Source organism: Hydra vulgaris, chromosome 03 (genome assembly GCF_038396675.1).
Source record: "Hydra vulgaris chromosome 03, alternate assembly HydraT2T_AEP".
NCBI lineage: Eukaryota > Metazoa > Cnidaria > Hydrozoa > Anthoathecata > Hydridae > Hydra > Hydra vulgaris.
In genome coordinates, this window is record NC_088922.1 from 3,838,768 (window position 1) to 3,857,736 (window position 18,969).

The following is an 18,969-nucleotide window of genomic DNA, read 5'->3' on the forward strand; positions in this document are numbered from 1 at the left end:
TTATATAGAATGTGGAAATGAAATTAACTCAAAAGTTTTATTTTTGTGATTTAGCGCGTTTTGCAGATGAGCTCATTTGGTAAATTCAAACTTTTGATTTGTGTTTGACCTTTTTTAAAAAGAAAATCAAATTAATGTTTTTTTATTACTTTTGTACAAATATTATATATATATATATATATATATATATATATATATATATATATATATATATATAGAGAGAGAGAGAGAGAGAGAGAGAGAGAGAGAGAGAGAGAGAGAGAGAGAGAGAGAGAGAGAGAGAGAGAGAGAGAGAGACTATGTTAGGTAACTCCTAACATGGTAAAAAAAAACAGCAAAATAGAAAAGTATATTTGACAATTTCTTTTCACCTGCTGAGAGGAGATCTCATGCTCAGTTCCAGACACGCAGTAGTGTAATGAAGGTGCGATTGTTGTTTACGATGATATGATTCTAACTTTTTCTGATAATTTCATGCAACTTTTTTCTTGAGTAACATTCTTGATGTAGCTACTATGAATATAAAACCTTTTGTTATTGTTTTGCAGAGTTTTTGCACTTAATTATTACAATTAGCATTATATTCGTTATTATACAACAGTGTTTGTGATTGTCCCACGGTGTATTCGAAATTACCACACGTATGTAGGGTAATATCGAACACCAATTGTTTTATTTTTGCTTAAAATTTTATTTTATAATAAGCTTTATAAAAATTGCTTTTGAGGGTTTGTGACTGAATAGTTAAATGATAAGCAATAAATATGATCAATTTCGTATAACTGGTGTTTTAATTCGCATTCCTGCTGAGGTGTTCTCCGATACCTCAGTCTCCTCAATATATATTTATTCATTTATACATGTATGTATGTATGTATGTATGTATGTATGTATGTATGTATGTATGTATGTATGTATGTATGTATGTATGTATGTATGTATGTATGTATGTATGTATGTATGTATGTATGTATGTATGTATGTATGTATGTATGTATGTATGTATGTATGTATGTATGTATGTATGTATGTGTGTATGTATGTGTGTAAATTTTTCTCATCAAGAGCAATCTATTTAGTTTATAAGTATAAACGGAATTAAGAAAATTGTTTTTATAAAACCAGTATTTAATAAGAAAATATTTTGGATAAACTTAAAAATACGAGATCAATGACAAATTTTTTTGTTAAATTAAATTAGATTACTTTAATTTCTTTATCTTTTCTTATTTTTTTATTATTAAGATTGTTTGTAATATAACACTTAATTTAAAACATTGTACACCATGCTGTGTTTTGTACAACGTCTCCTTCGCCAATAAATGGAATGTTATTTAATATTCGCTCGCTCTTTTTATAATGATAACGACGTCATATCGCCGAAGTTTAGTTAACTTAGCTTCAAGCATTAATATTTCAGAAATAAAAATCTGTTTGCAATTTATTCTAATAAATTACAAACAAAAATTTTTACATTTAATACATTTACAACACTCAGGGCCGTCCCAAAGAGATCTTAAAGGAGGGTGAGAAGTGACGTTTCTGTTTTTGCCGACTAGGGCCTAGAAAAAAAAAACTTTGTCGACTAAGATCTTAAAAAACAAACAAAAACAAGTCGTCGTTGGCTATCATTTGCCAACTACTAACAGCAAATCCAATTTTGCCGAGTCCAGTGTCCAACATACCAAATTATTTTTTAATTAATTGTAATATAATTAATTATATTATAATTAATTAAATGTAATATAATTTCCGTTATGGGTTAGACACCCCATACGCCCCCACCAACTCTGGACGGCCCTGACAACACTGATTTAAAAAAATAATTTATTTTAATTTATACTAAAAACTTTTTTTTATTATATACTGAAAATAAATTATTATTTTGAGATCAGTGATTTACATTCACATTCACTAAAAGAAAAAAAGTTTTTGAAAAAAAAATGTCTGGTATAAGAATGTTTTTTTGCAATTTATTTCTTTCATTATAAACTTGTATTTGTTTTGCAATTTATCTTAAGATAACCAAAGTCGTATGATAACTGAACTTAGACATTTACAATGGTGATAAAGAAAAATCTTATTAGTTACAATTGTTAGCAAGTTACAATTGTTTTAAAGAGTAGGCCTAAAATACAACTATTTGCAAAATAAATGTACTTTACTTGATTTTAATTAAATATTTATTATTTACTTAAACCTATTTATTATACTTAAAATATATTTGAAAAATATAGTAGAAAAAAATAGTATGCAGTAACCATTAAGTAGAAAATTTTTCAAAAATCTTTTCAAAATTCACATTCTTTGGTAAAAACGTTTTTAATTAGATAAGAATAAATAAATTCAACGTAATTTTTGTATATAGTAACGTAACTTATTCCAAAAGTAGCGTAATTTATGCTCACTAAATATTTTAACTGAATCGGCAAATAAAGAAACCACTTCAGTCACAAATATCAGACTTTTCAAGAGAGATAAAAAAAAACGTCATAACTCCTCTGAATTTGTGTAAATCTCTTCCATAACACGCATTTAAATGCGCGTTATGACAGAGGAAGAAAAAAGTTAAAATATTTGCAAATGCGGAGGAGTTATGACGCTTTTTCTTTCTCCTGAAAAATTTGAAGTTTGTAACTGAAGTGGTTTCTGCAGTAACCAATTCACTTCCTTTTATTGCAAACAAAAGTTTTTTTAGTTTAAAATTCAATGAAACCTAAAACCTTTTAAAACAATGGAAAGGTGGTTGCCGAATAATTTAACCACGATTTTTCGGGTGACTGTAAAATTCATTAAGTACAAAAAGTAGGAAAGATGTTTTTTTACACAATTTTACACATTACTTCATCAACTTTCCCAAGAGATGGTCATCAGTACTGAGGTGAATTACGTCATATTCATAGATGAATTACATCATATCCATTGGTGAATCTTCAAGCAGTAAGAATCTAAGCACTAAATTTTAAAACATTACTTGAACAAAAATGAAATTTTGACATTAAAAAAATTATAAAAATGTAAATTACACAATTGTTCTTTTTCGTTACTTAATGAGTTTTTTCTTTCACTCGAAGATTTGCGCCAAATTTAAAAAACATATTTTTAAATAAAAAAAGGTACTTCTTAATACTAGAAATTTTATGCAATCATTGAGAAGGTCATTTTGTTTACGCAAGTCAAAAATGTTTTTTTGTAGTTGTTTTAAAATAACATCGAACGTTCAAAAAATTAATTCTTTTTGTTAGAAAAGGAGGAGTATTGTTGACGTTTATTAAATATTCAAGATACTTAAAAATATTTGTCAATATAATTGATTGTCACACATGCGCATTATATTCAGCACTTGATGAAATTTTTTCCTTGTAAGGATAAATTTACAAAGAAATAATTAAAACGCTCATGCACGGTTGTTTTTTACTATTTTGTCTGATAAAAGTAATAGAAAAAAAATAAACAAACACTTTAAACCACGCGGCGGAAATAACTATTTTATCACTGTTTTTAGCACTAACTTGCCAATTATAGAACTTATTAGGAGTATTGGCTGTTGTTGATTGTGTTATTCATATATAAGTTTTTTTCCTTACAAAAAAGGTTTAGTTTTAAAAAATATGGCTAATACTAGAGAGAAAGGATATGGTTTAACTGCTGAAACAACAAAAAAGGTATGCGAGCCTAATAACTTTTTGTCTGTTCATCGTGAACAAATCCCAAAAGCAGTTCTTTTTTTAAATTTTTCGAGTGTTTAAAACATTTTCAATAACGACTTAAAAATATTTTGAATCTAATAATGAAACATTTATAATTCCATTATTTGATCGTCAAAATTTTAAAATGTATCTTACAAAATTCTAATTTTTAAACTAAAACTAAACTAATTTAATTTATCAATTTTGTTATCTTGTGAAATGCTGTTTCTTAACTTAATACTTTTTAATATGTAAAATAAAGTTATTGTTTCTAGGTTTTATGACAGCAAAATAAATATTTTCTTTAGCTTGAGGCAAAATATGACTCTGTGTCTGAAAAAGAGGCTGTCGATTGGATAAATGCGGTCCTAGGAGGTTCAGAGCTAGGGAACGTTAGCGGACGGCAAGCTGTTCAAGATAAACTGAGAGACGGAATCATATTATGCAAGTAGGTCTTTTTGGATAAAATATGATATATTTACTTAGGTTGCATTTTATAAAACTAATGAAAATTTTATTCATTTCACGTGTCACAGTAGTTGTGACGAATTTTAACTCAACAAAAAAACAAACAGGGTTGAAGTCGATTACAGTTATTAAGTCATAAAAGCAAATAGTCTTATTTGTTCACACCGCGTACTTTATGATAAAACAAAATTGCAATGTTTATAATCAGCGTTAGACGGTTTCCGTTTTGAAACAAAGATTAATGGTTTCAGATTTGTTTTATTATTTGGTTATAAAAAAAAGCAGACCATTATTGTTTTAAGACTGTAAATTTAATTGGTGGATTACGGGCTATTTATAGGAGAAAGATTAAGGAGAAAAAGCAAAGTATGAGAGTAGATAATAAGAGAAAAAAAATATAGGGATGAAATCAGAGTAGGAAGTAACTATAAGAAACCCTCTTATTGGAATCCCACCAACTTTATATAAAACTAATTTTTAGATATTTCTTAAAAAATGTTTATTAAATTGCTAACTGAGTATCTAAGGAGCTGTTTAAAAAAATTAGCAACAGCAGAATATTAATTTTAGATTATTCAGTTGATGCGTTGGTGATTTTTTAAATTCAAAAAGAATGCATGAAACGCACAAATTCTCTATCCAAAACGGTATTGTATCAAACACCGATACTTAACGTCCAAAACCTTACTAAGCAGAGCAAATTTTTCTTTACAAAGACTAACAAAAAAAATACTGGTAGATAAGCAGTGACGTAGCTAGATAACCAAGGGCCCTAGGGCAAATTAAAAAATGAGGCCCCGCTGCTATGTAAACTGATTAGGTTTTATCAAATAAAAATATTTTTAAAATGCTAAGCTTCTTAAGCTCTTTTTTGTGCACTGCAGGGCAGGTAATAAAAGTATTAAACAGTAACAACATAAATTACAATTAATACTGGGTGTAGGTTTGGATAATAAAACGTAATAGTGAAGATTCAAGGTTTTATGATTTAAGATATTATGAAGATTCAAGGTTTTATGATTTATGATATGATGAAAGGTCGGGCCTGCCAACTGACTAAATAATAATTATATTTAAAAAATTTTCCTAGCTTTAGTTTTCGCAAAAGTATCAATGACTTCGAAATCCAGGCTTGATTCGATTTTGTTTTCAATTACTATTAGCGATAAATGTCGGAGTCGAGTTTAACTGTAAATACTTCCGTTAGGTCGCATTCTAGCACTCCATATTTGCTCATTATTTCCTTACATAATTGGTGAACAATCCATGCTTGAGTTAGTTGAGGTAAAACTAGATGGTAAATATTAATAAATTGAAGTGAAAAACTAAGGCCTATTATATTTAAATATTTTCTTTGGAATTCGTCACACTTTTGTAATAAAGTTGCTTCATCAACATGTATTAAAAATATTGTTGTTAAAAAATCGAATATACGACAGACTGCACTAATACCAATAAAACGTGTATCTAATTGAGATATTACTGTGTCTAATACATTACTGAAAATCTTAATTTTAAATATTTTTTCTCGGTTTGAAAATTGGTTATCAGCAGCTAATTCATCAAAATATTTTTTAACTTTTCTTTGCCTTTTCTCTTGAAAATGGGTATCAATACCATATTTTTTTGCAGTTTCACTGGCTTTGCACTTGAATAATTTAAAATCATTTCTATAAATTTGCAACTTTGCTTGGTCTCTGCTAAAACTTAACTCGCTTCGCCCAAATTGATGTCGCCTTTTTATAAAGTTTTGGATGCATAATTGATGTCGTTCAATATACTGTGCATGAATTCGCAAAGCAACACGAACTCAAAATTTAGCATTTTTGTTTTAATACTCTCCACGTCACTACGCTCATCTTTTTAGAACTCTTTTTAACTATTTCTGATAATGCTTTGATAATATCAAAATAACGAAGTTTTATTGCAGAATTGCAGATATCGTATTGACCCTACTGGACCATCTAGTTGAATATAGTTTTTTTAGAGTGGTGTCCGCCAGTGAGTTTTGACAGTAGATCCCAACGTTTGATGCTGTTACCGAAAAAGTTATACAAATCTTGCAACGTTGCGAAAAAAATCTGTATTTCCACACAACCTCGAACGGCATCATTTATCACTAAATTTAAATTATGAGTGGCACAATGTACGAACTCTGCGTTAGGCTGGATATCCTTAATATGTTTTTGTACACTATTATACACACCACTCATCACACTGGCTCTATCATAGCCATGCCCCACACTTGTTGTCACTTGGTTGACTAAATCTACTGCATGTTTGATGGCTGCATAAAAGCCTAGAAACACTTCTTTTACTTCTATATCAATTGGGTATCCATTTTCCAATCTGGTTATTATTGCATACCTTACAACAATGCTTAGCTGATCTACCTTCAATATGTTCTATGTCGTATCCATTATGATGGCAACAAACGGTGACGCTCTAATTTGTTATAAAATGAAAGAGAAACACACTGATACGCTACAAGTGTCGTTCGGGAATGACGCACATATTACTATCCGTCAAATGGACAACAATGCCAACCTACAGAAAGAATTTAGGGGAATTCCCTAGGCATAACTTTTGAATTTCTCTCAACTGAGTTGTCATGATTAAAGTGGGGTTGTAAGTTGCAACCTGTCATATTTATTTTGAAAATGGGAGAAATTTCCAAAAGTTCAGTTCAATCGAGATTTCTGGTAAGGATTCGAGGGCCCCCTGAGCTTGAGAGTCCCGGGGCACTGCCCCACGTAGCCCCTAGGTTGCTACGTTGCTGTAGATAAGTTCTAACTAAAAAAGGTTTTCGACGATTTATGGTAATTGCATTAATTGTCCAATTATATTGAAATAAAATTGTTGGCAAATGTTGTAAATACGTCGACAACATATTCAAAGTTGAAAATTATAATAGTCAAAGAAAAACTAACTAATCTTAAAATCGCACAACTTATTGGGGATCCATCAAATCAAGAAAACCTAAATTCTACCACTCCCCCTTCCCCCTCATTATTAAACAATCTAGATCTGTCCCCGGTCGTCAGCCAAGTTAGATAAAACAGTTTTTAACTTTTTTTGCATAAAAATGCCAGAATGATAATGAAAATTCCTCCCATACAACTTTTGCCTATACAACGTAATAAGCACGTATGACGTCCGTAGGACGGCTAACAAATATTTTACGCCAACTAGGCTGCTTCAAAAGGTTTATTCTTTTTGAATATTTGAATAAAGCTATATTAATAACAAATGTCTTTACGATGGAGTCTACATTTAATGCATATTCTTGTAACAAGTGCATGTTGGCTATGTTTTACCGATAGGTAACATTCGGTAATTGTTTAGAGGATTTAGTTGTGGTAACGGTCAATGCTTCTTCTTTTTTCTCCAGCTCTGTAGGTGAATTTAGGAGTCTACAGATCAATAAAAAGAAACCCATACTTAGTAGAAACAATCTGGTCCAAAGTTAAAAGTAAAGCTAAAAAGTGAGTTGTATTCCACCTTTATTTGGCGCTGGGATTATAAAACAACGGATTGAATATTTAGAAAATATTGGTGTAAATAGGGAAAGATTATGTACATCTTGCACTATACACGCCCGACCATAACACAACATTTTTAAATATGGTAAACGTAGAAGTTAGTGTTTAGCTGTATATCACAGTGATTATTTATTGAACATGTCGAATCAGAATTCAAATTTAATTTCAATCTCATAATTTTTTGTTAATAAAAATTTTGTATATATTATATATTTTTAAAAGTGATACTCACTAGGACACTAAAAAGATAACAAACAAAGTTGATAGAGGTTGATTTAGACTTAAACGCTCGATTCTGGATAACATTTCCAGGTATTTATTTTAAAAACCATCTTGATTTGTAAAACCAGTTTTTTGATGACAAGGTTGCCTTGTGAAGAAATAGCAGAGTTATTAATGTTTATTAATAACTCTGCTATTTCTTCACACAAAAATCTTTCGTCTTTTCAAAATCAAAAAGTTGTATTTGGTATGCCACGACCTTTTTTTTTTTTAGAAATTCGAAACCCGCGCCGTTGGCCCAAAGGGAGACACCAACCCCAGCGACGCCACTGCTACTAACAAAGTAGTTTAATACTTTTTCACATGGCAACAACAGAAACATGATAAGAAAAAATTTCATTGCTAACGAATCATCATGATCTGAATAACTAAAACACATTGTTTAACAAAAAATAAAATAGGTACAATGTAAAATTCGTACAATAAAATATTTGTTAATGATTGAGCACAAACGTTACATGAAGTAGTATTTAAATAATATTTTAACTTTCTGTAAAATCAGAGATGTACCATAAGATTCTTTTTCTAAAATAGCTTCTTATAGGATAGCTTCTCCTAAGGTGGCTTCTTCTAAGATAGCTTCTTCTAAGATAGTTTCTTCTAAAATTTTTCTTCTAAGATTCTTCTTCTAAGATTCTACTTTGCTGCTCAACATTTTGTAATAGTTCATCACAGTAAAAACTTTTTCAAAAAAAGTATTCTTTTGATCAAAATTATCAACAGAACATGAACTTTTTCTCCGATTAAGGGAAAAAATAGAGCTAATATAATAGCGCTCAAGTATTAAGCAGCTTGCATAATTTAAGCAGCTTGCATAATTTAAGCAGCTTGCATAATTTAAGCAGCTTGCATAATTTAAGCAGCTTGCATAATTTAAGTAGCTTGCATAATTTAAGCAGCTTGCATAATTTAAGTAGCTTGCATAATTTGATTCAACAATGGTATTTCTCAGCAGATACCTTTATAAAGATCCTTGAACGGTACTGGCTATTTTCTATAAAAAAAAAGCTCCTCAAAACTAAAAACCAACGTCCTGAAATGTGTCAAGTACCCAACTAACCAACTATATTCCTCAAATAACCGACTTTAACTTTAAAATCGCTTTCTTTTTAAGAGGAAAGGTAATTGACATCCAAGTAGGATAACAGAATTAAAATTGGTACTTGTTTTATCAAATGTAATACGTTTGATACAAAGTACATATGCTGCTAAAGCCGCATTCAAACTATTTTTAATAAAACATGTTAAATCACTTCCTTTAACTTTATTTAATAAAACAATGGGTGTTTTCCAATTCCATCACAAACCGACTAGCATGAAAGCTAATGCTTCTGTTGGTGGTTCACATACATTAATATCCTCATCAAAGTTGCAACAGTTTATATAGAAACCTAAACTTTTGTCATATATATGTTATACTGGTTTTGATTGGCTTAGCATAGACAGTTTGGGCGCAATATATGAAATTAATACCAGTTTTCTGTTTGTCACCAAGATATAAAAAAAAAATAAACATGTAACTACCCAGAATAGCAGTTTAAAGATCAATAGAGCGTGAAATAGTTCTAAAATAGCCGACAATTTAATACATTGTCGACCATTTTTACATCCTTTTTACAACCTTTTTTTTTTATGTTGCTTTCTTGCAGCAAACATGTGTGAAAGATGTTTTTTCTCTTCATTAAATAACATTTGACATTTACAAATTTTAGCGAAAATTTATATTGGGAAATCATCCAACTTAGCCTAAGCAGACAAAAAGAGAAAAATTTTTAAAAACAAATTAAAAAATTAATTAAATCGAAAATGTTTGAAAAGATAGACGTTTAACTTATCATTATGGATCAGAAGCACCGCCAATAATAATACAATCCTATGCGCATTAAGCGTCTTTTGAGTATTTAAGAATATCTCACGTGATTGAAAATATTTTAATTGATTTATTAATAAACCTAGTTGCATTATACTGTCATTTTGCATAATTGCATTATGCATATACATATAATAAATTTAAATGCATTATACATTGTTTTTTGAATCATATCATATCCTCTGAAAGTCACATAATTATGCAAAAAAATAATAGAGCAAGTTGTTACAATCTTGGATAGGGGAAAACAAATGATTAGTTGAGTTGATAAAGCAGGAGAATTCGGAAAAAGTTAAAGAGTTTAAAAAAAGAAATGTCGGTTTATGAATACTTTGAAAAGTTAGATTTTAACGCCGCAGAAAGGTATATAAATAAACTTGCAATACTTGGAAATCAACCGATGTCTATACTAGTTCCTGGCAACTATTTGGAAAGATGATCCAACTGAATGGCCATGAGTTAAATACCATGATGTTTATAATTATTTAATAAAAAGTCCTAGAATATTTTCTCTTGAGGCTATAGATAGTTACGTAGCTTTAGATGCTTATAAATATTTTGTCTTTGGCAAAATGTAGGAAGTTTTCCACACGGCATTGAGCTTTGGTTTTGTTGTTTCGAAAACACAAGTTGTCTGACTTGCGTTTTCGAATTATATATATATATATATATTATTTTTAAAAATAACACGATGTTTTCTATTCTTGACATGTTTCGTAAAATTTTATTTACATTTTCAAAAGATTATTTTACAATAATAAAAAACTCTGAAATATATATTAAAAAATAGAAGACTTTACAGAGAAATATTAACGGACAAAAAATTATACATAATAAACCAATATATTTATTACAAAATAACTCGGTAAATAACCAATTAAAATAACCAACTGTCAAAAAAATATAGATATATATATATAAATAAACTGACAGTAAAATTAAATAGATAAGTTTATAGTATAATGTAAAGCTTGTTTATTAAGTGAGGGACTTTCCCATTTAATGTGGAGGGCTTCTTTTATCTTTAATTTGTGTTTGTTTGGGGCATTATCCAAAATCTCAAAAGAATCACAGTTAGCCAAATTTTTGCAATTAAGAGATAAATTTAAGTTTTTAAATATATGAGATTGTTTATCACTTTTAAGGTGCTCATTTATTCTAGTTGCCAAGTGTCTGGAGGTTTCTCCAATATAACTGGCATTACAGCCAGCGCAAGAAAATTTATAGACAACATGAGATTTAAGCAGTTTAGGAAGTGACTCTTTTAAGCAAAAACAATCTTGTATTTTATTAGTAGTGAAAATTAATTTTATTAGAATATCCTTACTATATTTATGAACAATTTTTGAAACTTTCCTTTTAGTGTAATTAGAGTACATTCCAATGTATGGAAGCTTAAAGTATCTTATATTTAAGCTATTAACAATGTTAGACACAGATGGGTTCATTTTCTTATCAATATAGGATTTAATTTCATAGTCAATAATTTTTAGTGGAAATTTATTATTTTGTAAAACTAATGATAGGTTCTTAATATCTTTATCAAAACCAAACCAAGAATTATTAATTTTAAATGTACGATCAATCAAACACCGAATAAGTCCAAATTTGTAGCAAAAGGGAATAAAACTAAAAAAATTTTGTAAAAGATCTGTATACGTTTTTTTGTGATAAACTGAAGTCGTAAACGAATTGGATTTTTAAATAAGTACATCTAAAATATATATATATATATATATATATATTATATATATATATACATATATATATATATATATATATATATATATATATATATATATATATATATATATATATATATACATATATATATATATGTATATATATATATATATATATATATATATATATATATATATATATATATATATATATATATATATATATATATATATTTATATATATTATAGTACATAATTTTATTATTGAGCTTTGGTTTTGTTGTTTCGAAAACACAAGTTGTCTGACTTGCGTTTTCGAATTATATATATATATATATATATATATATATATATATATATATATATATATATATATATATATATATATATATATATATATATATATGTTTATATATATTATAGTACATAATTTTATTTATATTTATACGTATATATGCGTGAAAATTTAACTAAAGACACAACAACTCTTGGGCATTTTAAAGAACTCTTTTGTTTATGCCAGAACGAAAGTTTATTTTCCCCCAACTAAAATGGCAGCTGTTCGCGGCAAAGATTATGACATATTTCCGACTGCGATGATCATTTATAGAATGATCATCGTAGATGAATTAAAATCTTTAACAGGAACACAGTCAAAGTTAGTTACAGTTGTATGCCAAGTGTAAAATCTATTATAAATTCGCACAACAAATACATTTTATGCAACAATACAAACCTTAATCAACAGGACTGTAACTGCTATAATAAAAATCTCTGTCCGTTGTTTAATAAATGTTTAACAAGCAACATTGTATATCAAGCAACTGTTACAACTGATAATCTTGATTCATCTTTTAATGAAAAGTCCTACATTGGGATAAGTGAGACTCCTTTTAAATTAAGATACGCTAATCACGTTAAATCATTTAACATCGCTAAATACAAAAATGATACTGAACTCTCAAAACATGTATGGAAGTTAAAAGAAGCTAATTTAGTCCCTATAGTCAAGTGGAAAATTCTCAGGCGATGTAAAGCATATAATCCAACATCTAAATCTTGCAAATTATGTCTCACCGAAAAATATGAAATTCTATATAATAAAAGTACTAATTTATTGAATAAAAGGAGTGAGATTGTTTTTAAGTGTAGACATAGAAACAGATTCCTTCTGTCCCAATATGACACTGGCGATTAAAAAAGATGTTTTTCCATATTATTATTTTTATTTTTTATTTTTATTATTATTATTGTCATTATTATTACTATTATTATTATTTGACGTCAGAACTCATTCCATTGTTTTTTTAATTTTGTAACGGTTTTTTAATTGTATTTTTGAACGGTTTTTTCTTGATTTAAATATATGGCTGATGAGTGCCGCAAACGGCATGAAACTTTAAGTACCGTAAAAAAGTTGTTTTTTTTCATCTTACTTTTTTAATTATTTATTGATCTATTTTGTGATTATTTCACTTTATATTGATCACTCTCAAATCGAAAAAAATGATTATTATTACATAATCAAAACAACAATATATATATATATATATATATATATATATATATATATATATATATATATATATATATATATATATATATATATATATATATATATATATATATATGTATATATATATATATATATATATATATATATATATGTATATATATATATATATATATATATATATATATATATATATATATATATATATATATATATATATATATATGTATATATATATATATATATATATATATATATATATATATATATATATATATATATATATATATATATATATATATAGTGAAAACTAAATAATTAATAATATATATTTTAATTACATCGCTAAAAGTTTTACGCATTGGCGATCATCAGATGTAACAACCATCATGATGTAACAATCATCAGATACATCTGATGATCGTTACGCAATAGCGATCATCTGATGTTACATCTGATGATCGCTATTGCGTGAAACTTTTAATTATGTAATTGAAATATATTAATAATTATTTAGTTTTCACTTTATTATTTAAAATTATATAAAAGAGCCTGGCTCTTTCATGAACACGAGCCCTAAGAGTAGCAGTGACATGGGTTACGACCTATGTAAATAATTTTAGGATAGGTAGGGGGGGTAGGAATGTGTGAGGTTTTAGAATCGCTTCTGGTTACAACCTATGTAAATGCAACTCTTATGACTAGCACAATGACTTTTTTCTATTCAATCTGTACTAAGTTTGTGTTTATCCAACACACATCCCGACTCCATCAAATATATTTGTATGTAAAGGAGCAATTTTTTTTTTCTAAAAAACTTTAAAATATTTTAAGGAACCTGGAAATTTTCAGGCGTACTCACTAGTTATAATTTGACGCACAAGTTTATTGTAATTTGACACAAAGTTTAAATGTTTGCAACAAAAATGACTAAACCAGCACGATATAGATGTTGAATAGGATGATTTAGCGCTTAACCATCCATATAACAGACAAGTAAAACTTTGGGCGTCCTATAGGCAAGATTTTACGGAGATTTTTTTGTTTTTTTTTGGGAAAAGAGCAGTTAGTATTAAAATAAAAGTCAGGTAATATTAAGCTGAATTTCCACTTGTTCGTTGTTTTTTTTACAGGAACGGCGAAGAAAAGGGGAAAATATCACGTGAGTCTCGTCATACGTCACGCCATTTGTCACGTCATACGTCACGTTAGTATGCGTAGTTTTGCTTTGAAAAGAATTAAAATTTAAATTACGCATGCTCACGAGGTTATATTTCACTTGCCTTTCCCGTTCTTTTTGAAAAATAGAGAATTGGAAACTTACCTTTAAAAGGATGTAAAGCTGTACGTATAAGACGTATCTTTCAAATTAGTTCTGAAATAATGTTTTATTTAAAAGTATTATTAACCATTTATGATTTATCCTTATTTTAAAATAATAAGTCAAAGTATTAATGCATTTAATACAGAAATCAGATTTTAAACTAATTCTCTATTAATAGTGTAAATACGAAATTTTGCACATCAAAGTTGTGCTTATAAATATAGATTTAAACTTCTAAATAACCAAATAGCTTTTTAATCTAACCAGTCATGTGAAAAACTTTGTTCTCTTTATTGGGATTTGGTAAACGCGTTTGTCTTGAATCAGAAAAACTTGAAACTAATCATTGTTTTTCACCTTCAAAAAGTTTTCAGATTTGTTAGAAATTTTAAACATAACATAGAACTCTTTTTTTTTTCATTAACTAATTTTTATTGAGCAATAAGACTTTTATATCAATTTACTATACAAACTAAGAAAAAAAATTAAACATATGATTTTTCTTAAATTGCTGATCAAGCGCTTTTAAATGACAATAAAATTTCAAGATTTTAAAAAGTTTATTATTTATTTTTTTATTTATTCTTTTTATTACTCAATTAAAAAATTACAGTTAAGACAACGAAAGCGTATTAAACTTATAGTTTATACTTTCAATCTAAAGTCTTAAATTTTTATTGGAATATTTTCCTCCATCAAATTTGTAAATAATAGTCTTTGTTCTATATCTTCTCCTACGTCATCGTAGCGACGCTGAATTGTTATTTTTATTACTTCGTTGATAAATAGGTTATCTTAAATAACATCAGATATTTGATTTAAAATCAGGGAAAAACAGGTCGGATTGTTCAGTAGTCAGGTAAACAAATTTAATTTGCTTTTAATGAGGATGGTTGATATGTCATCAATTTTAAAGAAGGGATGCAGGTAGTTTTTGCTGTAGTCTGATATATTAAAGTCGAACTTTAATGTTGACCTTCCAACAGCATCCAATTTGTTAAGAAGTGAATTATTATAACAACAAAAAGTCGCACACTTGTAAAAATTTTACAACTTGATTTAAAGATTTTATTAAAGTTTATCCTTTTAAATATTCCTAATTCGTGTATTTATATTGTTCGCGCCAGAGTTTTTAGTTTGCGAAGTTTAAACAAACCCTAATCTATTATATAACCCTATTATATATTATACTTTAGGGTTAGGGTTATCACCCAAACCTTAAACCTAACCCTGTTCTTTACCTTGGTAGGGACTCAAGAACTCTGAACACCAGAGTAATTTTTTTAATTTATTAAAGCTTTTAGCAGGTATTTAAAACTTAAAACTAATTTTAAAAACAGAGAGAAAAAAAGCTATGTTATTTAAAATGATGGAAAATTATAATTGTAGAGATAAAATAAAAAAAACTTTTTTTTTACATAGATTAATGAATACGTTGAAACCAGGAGCAATTCCTAAAATCCATCCGGCTAATGCTAATAAATTCAAACATGTATGATTTTTGTTTTTAATTAAAAAAAAACATTCAAGTTGATCATGGTATAAGATATTTCAAACTAATAGAAATAAACTTTTTAGATTGAAAATATAGGAAATTTCTTAACCGAAGCCGAAAAATACGGAGTGGCACGCGGTGATTTATTTCAATCAGTCTATCTTACTGACAACAACCAGAATATGGCTGCTGTGATTGGTGGCATCCATGCTTTAGGACGAAAAGTAAGAACAAAATAGATTTAGTATAAACTTATATAAATTAAGTTTTATATTTATATCTTATGATTTTATATATATATATATATATATATATATATATATATATATATATATATATATATATATATATGTAATTTTTTAGGCTCAAACAAACGGGTTTAAAGGTCCAACACTTGGTCCAAAAGAAGCAACCGCTAACCCACGTGAATTTACCGAAGAACAGCTGCTTGAAGGTCGTGTTCGTGGAATATGAAGTAATGAGGATGAATTTTTAAATAAAGGAGATATAAATAAAATCTATGCAAATAATTTATACATTACATTTATAAAATTTTTTTTATTTCAAAAGTTTGTTCCCCCTTGAGGAAGGAGAAGAGGTAGGGCATCTTTCGTTTAAAATGCCATCATCTCCGAGTTACTAACTAAAGTGATACTGCAACATTAAAAAACAAAACTCAAACTTATAAGCAAAACATTAAATTGAACCATTTAACGTATTTGTCAAGATACGTTAACGCTTTTTTGACAAAAAGCAAAAAACACCATCCATGGTATCTCTGTTCGTACAGGGACACCAATCGTGGATGTTTGGTGTGCATTATCGAAGCCACATTTAGAGTCTTTTATTACGGCTTAGAGCTTATTAATAGTAATAAGTATTAGTGATCAGAATCCCCCTCATTGTACCTCTTACAACTACCTTAAAGCTAATTGGGACTTTTTTTGTGATTTTCATCTTGATGACCCTTGGGTTAAAATCTTTCGTCTTCATGCTGACAAATGTACTTCTTACGTAACTTTTTAGATTCAGGCTGTCATGTCTTTTATTCTCTCTCTAAAATTCCAAGTCAAGCCTCACTCTTCTCAATGAGTTTCCTCTCATTGTGCTGCTGCAATTTCCAATCATAATCGTTACTTCCGTATCTATTGCCAAAAACAAATTTTTTGGAAAACAGACGTCTGTTTACTTTTGCTAGAAACCATTGTAAAAAGATTTTATCTAACGCCCAAGCCCGCTATTCTAACGTCACAAAATCTTGTATTTTATCTCAAAAATTAAGCTCAGGAGACTTCTGGAGAAACTTTAACAGTATATATAATAAGAGCAAATCTGTAGTTCCAAATCTCTTGCATAGTTCAGCTACCTCGCCTAAAGACAAAGCTTAACTGTTTGCTAAGAACTTTTCATCACTATCATCTCTTGATTCCACTAGTTGCGTTCTTCCTGATATAGCCAACAAACAAGTTGACCCATTGCTTGACATTCGTATCACTCCAGCTTCTGTATCTATTGCGATTTCCTGCTTAGACTCTTCTACAGCTTGTGGTCCGGACAACATACCTGTTATAGTCTTGCAGAAGTATTCTATGGAGCTGTCGTCTATACTTTCAAAACAATTTAACAAGTGCTTATCAGAGTCTTGTTTTCCAGCCTGTTGGAAAGCGACATCTGTTATCCCTATTGTCAAAAACTCAGGAGAGTGATCTGGCTCATTTAACTACCATCCCATTAGTTTTCTTCCAATCATAAGCAAGGTTTTTGTGTCTTTAAAAAACAAACACTTAATCTCTCATCTTGAATCTAATAACTTACTTTCTGATCATCAATATGGATTTCAATCTTCTCGTTCTACTGCTGATTTGTTAACGGTAACAACTTATACGTTTTATAGTCGTTCTCAACATTTCTAAAACTTTTGATAAAGTTTGGCATACTGGACTTCTTCATAAGCACTTTTCTTACGACGTATCTGGTAATATCGTTAAAATTATCAAATCCTTCTATACCAATCGTAGTATAAAAGTTGTCCTCGATAAACAGCACTCTACTTTATATCTTATAACATCCTCAAGTTCCTCAAGGTTTTTTTGGTCCTATACTTTTTTTAATTTACATTAATAATTTCCTAGAAATTCTCACATTTAAGGTGGCATTGTTCGCTGACAATACTACCATTTGTTCTTGTCTTGATAAGAACCTAACACTCTCTGATTGCTTGGAGGGGGTATATGAACTTGAAAAAGATCTCACTTCTGCTACAGCGTGGGGCTCTCAGTACCTGGTAAACTTTAACTCAGATAAAACTCAATTTTTTTAGATAATCGTTATTGCAGCAGTTATGACCTCCCTATGTTTATGAACGCTAATGTACTTGATGACTCATCTACCCTTCATCTTCTAGGATGAACTCTTACTTCCAATCTTTTTCAGAAACTATATGTCAAATCAATTGTAAAATAAGCACATGATGCGGTTGCATCTCTCTATTGTGCTTGCAACTTTCTTATTCTTACAGTGACTGTAAGATCTAATAGCTCCAAAAATTCTTATTCGTCTCGTTTTTTCCTCAGACATCAGTTCGTTGGAATTCGCTTCCTTCACATTGTTTTCCTGATTCATATAGTTTGCAATTTTTTAAGTTATCTTTTAATCGTTATCTTGCTCTATAATTTTCATCTTTTCTCTTCCAGTAACTTCCAACTCTAATTGTGGTTGCTTGCACAACTTGGTTGTTAGAATTGAAGATCGCATTAATTGTTCGTTGCTTAAAAATCTAATGATAATGAGTAAATTTAAGTTGCTAATATACTATAACATTTTTTTACATGAACTGATAAACTCAAACACCAGGCTAGTAAAATTATTGCAGATTTTTTTTTTTACTTAATTTTATTTTAGATCCCCAAGAAGTCCTTACGGTCTTATCACAGAGCACCGCGGATGAGCATTTAATAGAAGGTTCACGCCTTCTTCCTAACCGATGTCCCAAAATTTGCCCAGAGGTGGGGTTTGAATCACTGAACCTGTATTTCTGAGACAAGTGCGCTACCACTGCTTTTATATCTGTTAAGAGTTAAAAGATCTTATCTTATAGGGGAGAC

General features: G+C 28.8%; 1 protein-coding gene and 1 long non-coding RNA gene across 2 annotated transcripts; one reads left to right on the top strand and one right to left on the bottom strand.

Annotated features, from left to right (window-relative positions):
- Positions 1-2,797: 2,797 nt before the first annotated feature.
- Positions 2,798-3,190, bottom strand: LOC136077621 (uncharacterized). Its single transcript, XR_010637126.1, has 2 exons — positions 3,027-3,190; positions 2,798-2,955 (listed from the first exon to the last, which is right to left on the bottom strand). It is a non-coding gene; the product is annotated as an uncharacterized LOC136077621 (long non-coding RNA).
- Positions 3,191-3,451: 261 nt separating this feature from the next.
- Positions 3,452-16,417, top strand: LOC100201685 (myophilin). The gene is made up of 5 exons (XM_065792094.1): positions 3,452-3,665; positions 3,998-4,137; positions 15,793-15,862; positions 15,949-16,089; positions 16,229-16,417. The coding sequence occupies exons 1-5, from the start codon at positions 3,612-3,614 to the stop codon at positions 16,337-16,339; spliced, it is 516 nt and encodes a 171-aa protein (XP_065648166.1). The 5' UTR covers positions 3,452-3,611; the 3' UTR covers positions 16,340-16,417.
- Positions 16,418-18,969: the final 2,552 nt, after the last annotated feature.

Bases quoted from the DNA above. Each gene is read 5' to 3' on its own strand.
- LOC100201685 (XM_065792094.1), top strand. From the start codon at position 3,612: ATGGCTAATACTAGAGAGAAAGGATATGGTTTAACTGCTGAAACAACA. The intron at 4,138-15,792 runs GTAGGTCTTTTT...TTTTTTACATAG, and splicing joins GACGGAATCATATTATGCAA to ATTAATGAATACGTTGAAAC. The intron at 16,090-16,228 runs GTAAGAACAAAA...GTAATTTTTTAG, and splicing joins TCCATGCTTTAGGACGAAAA to GCTCAAACAAACGGGTTTAA.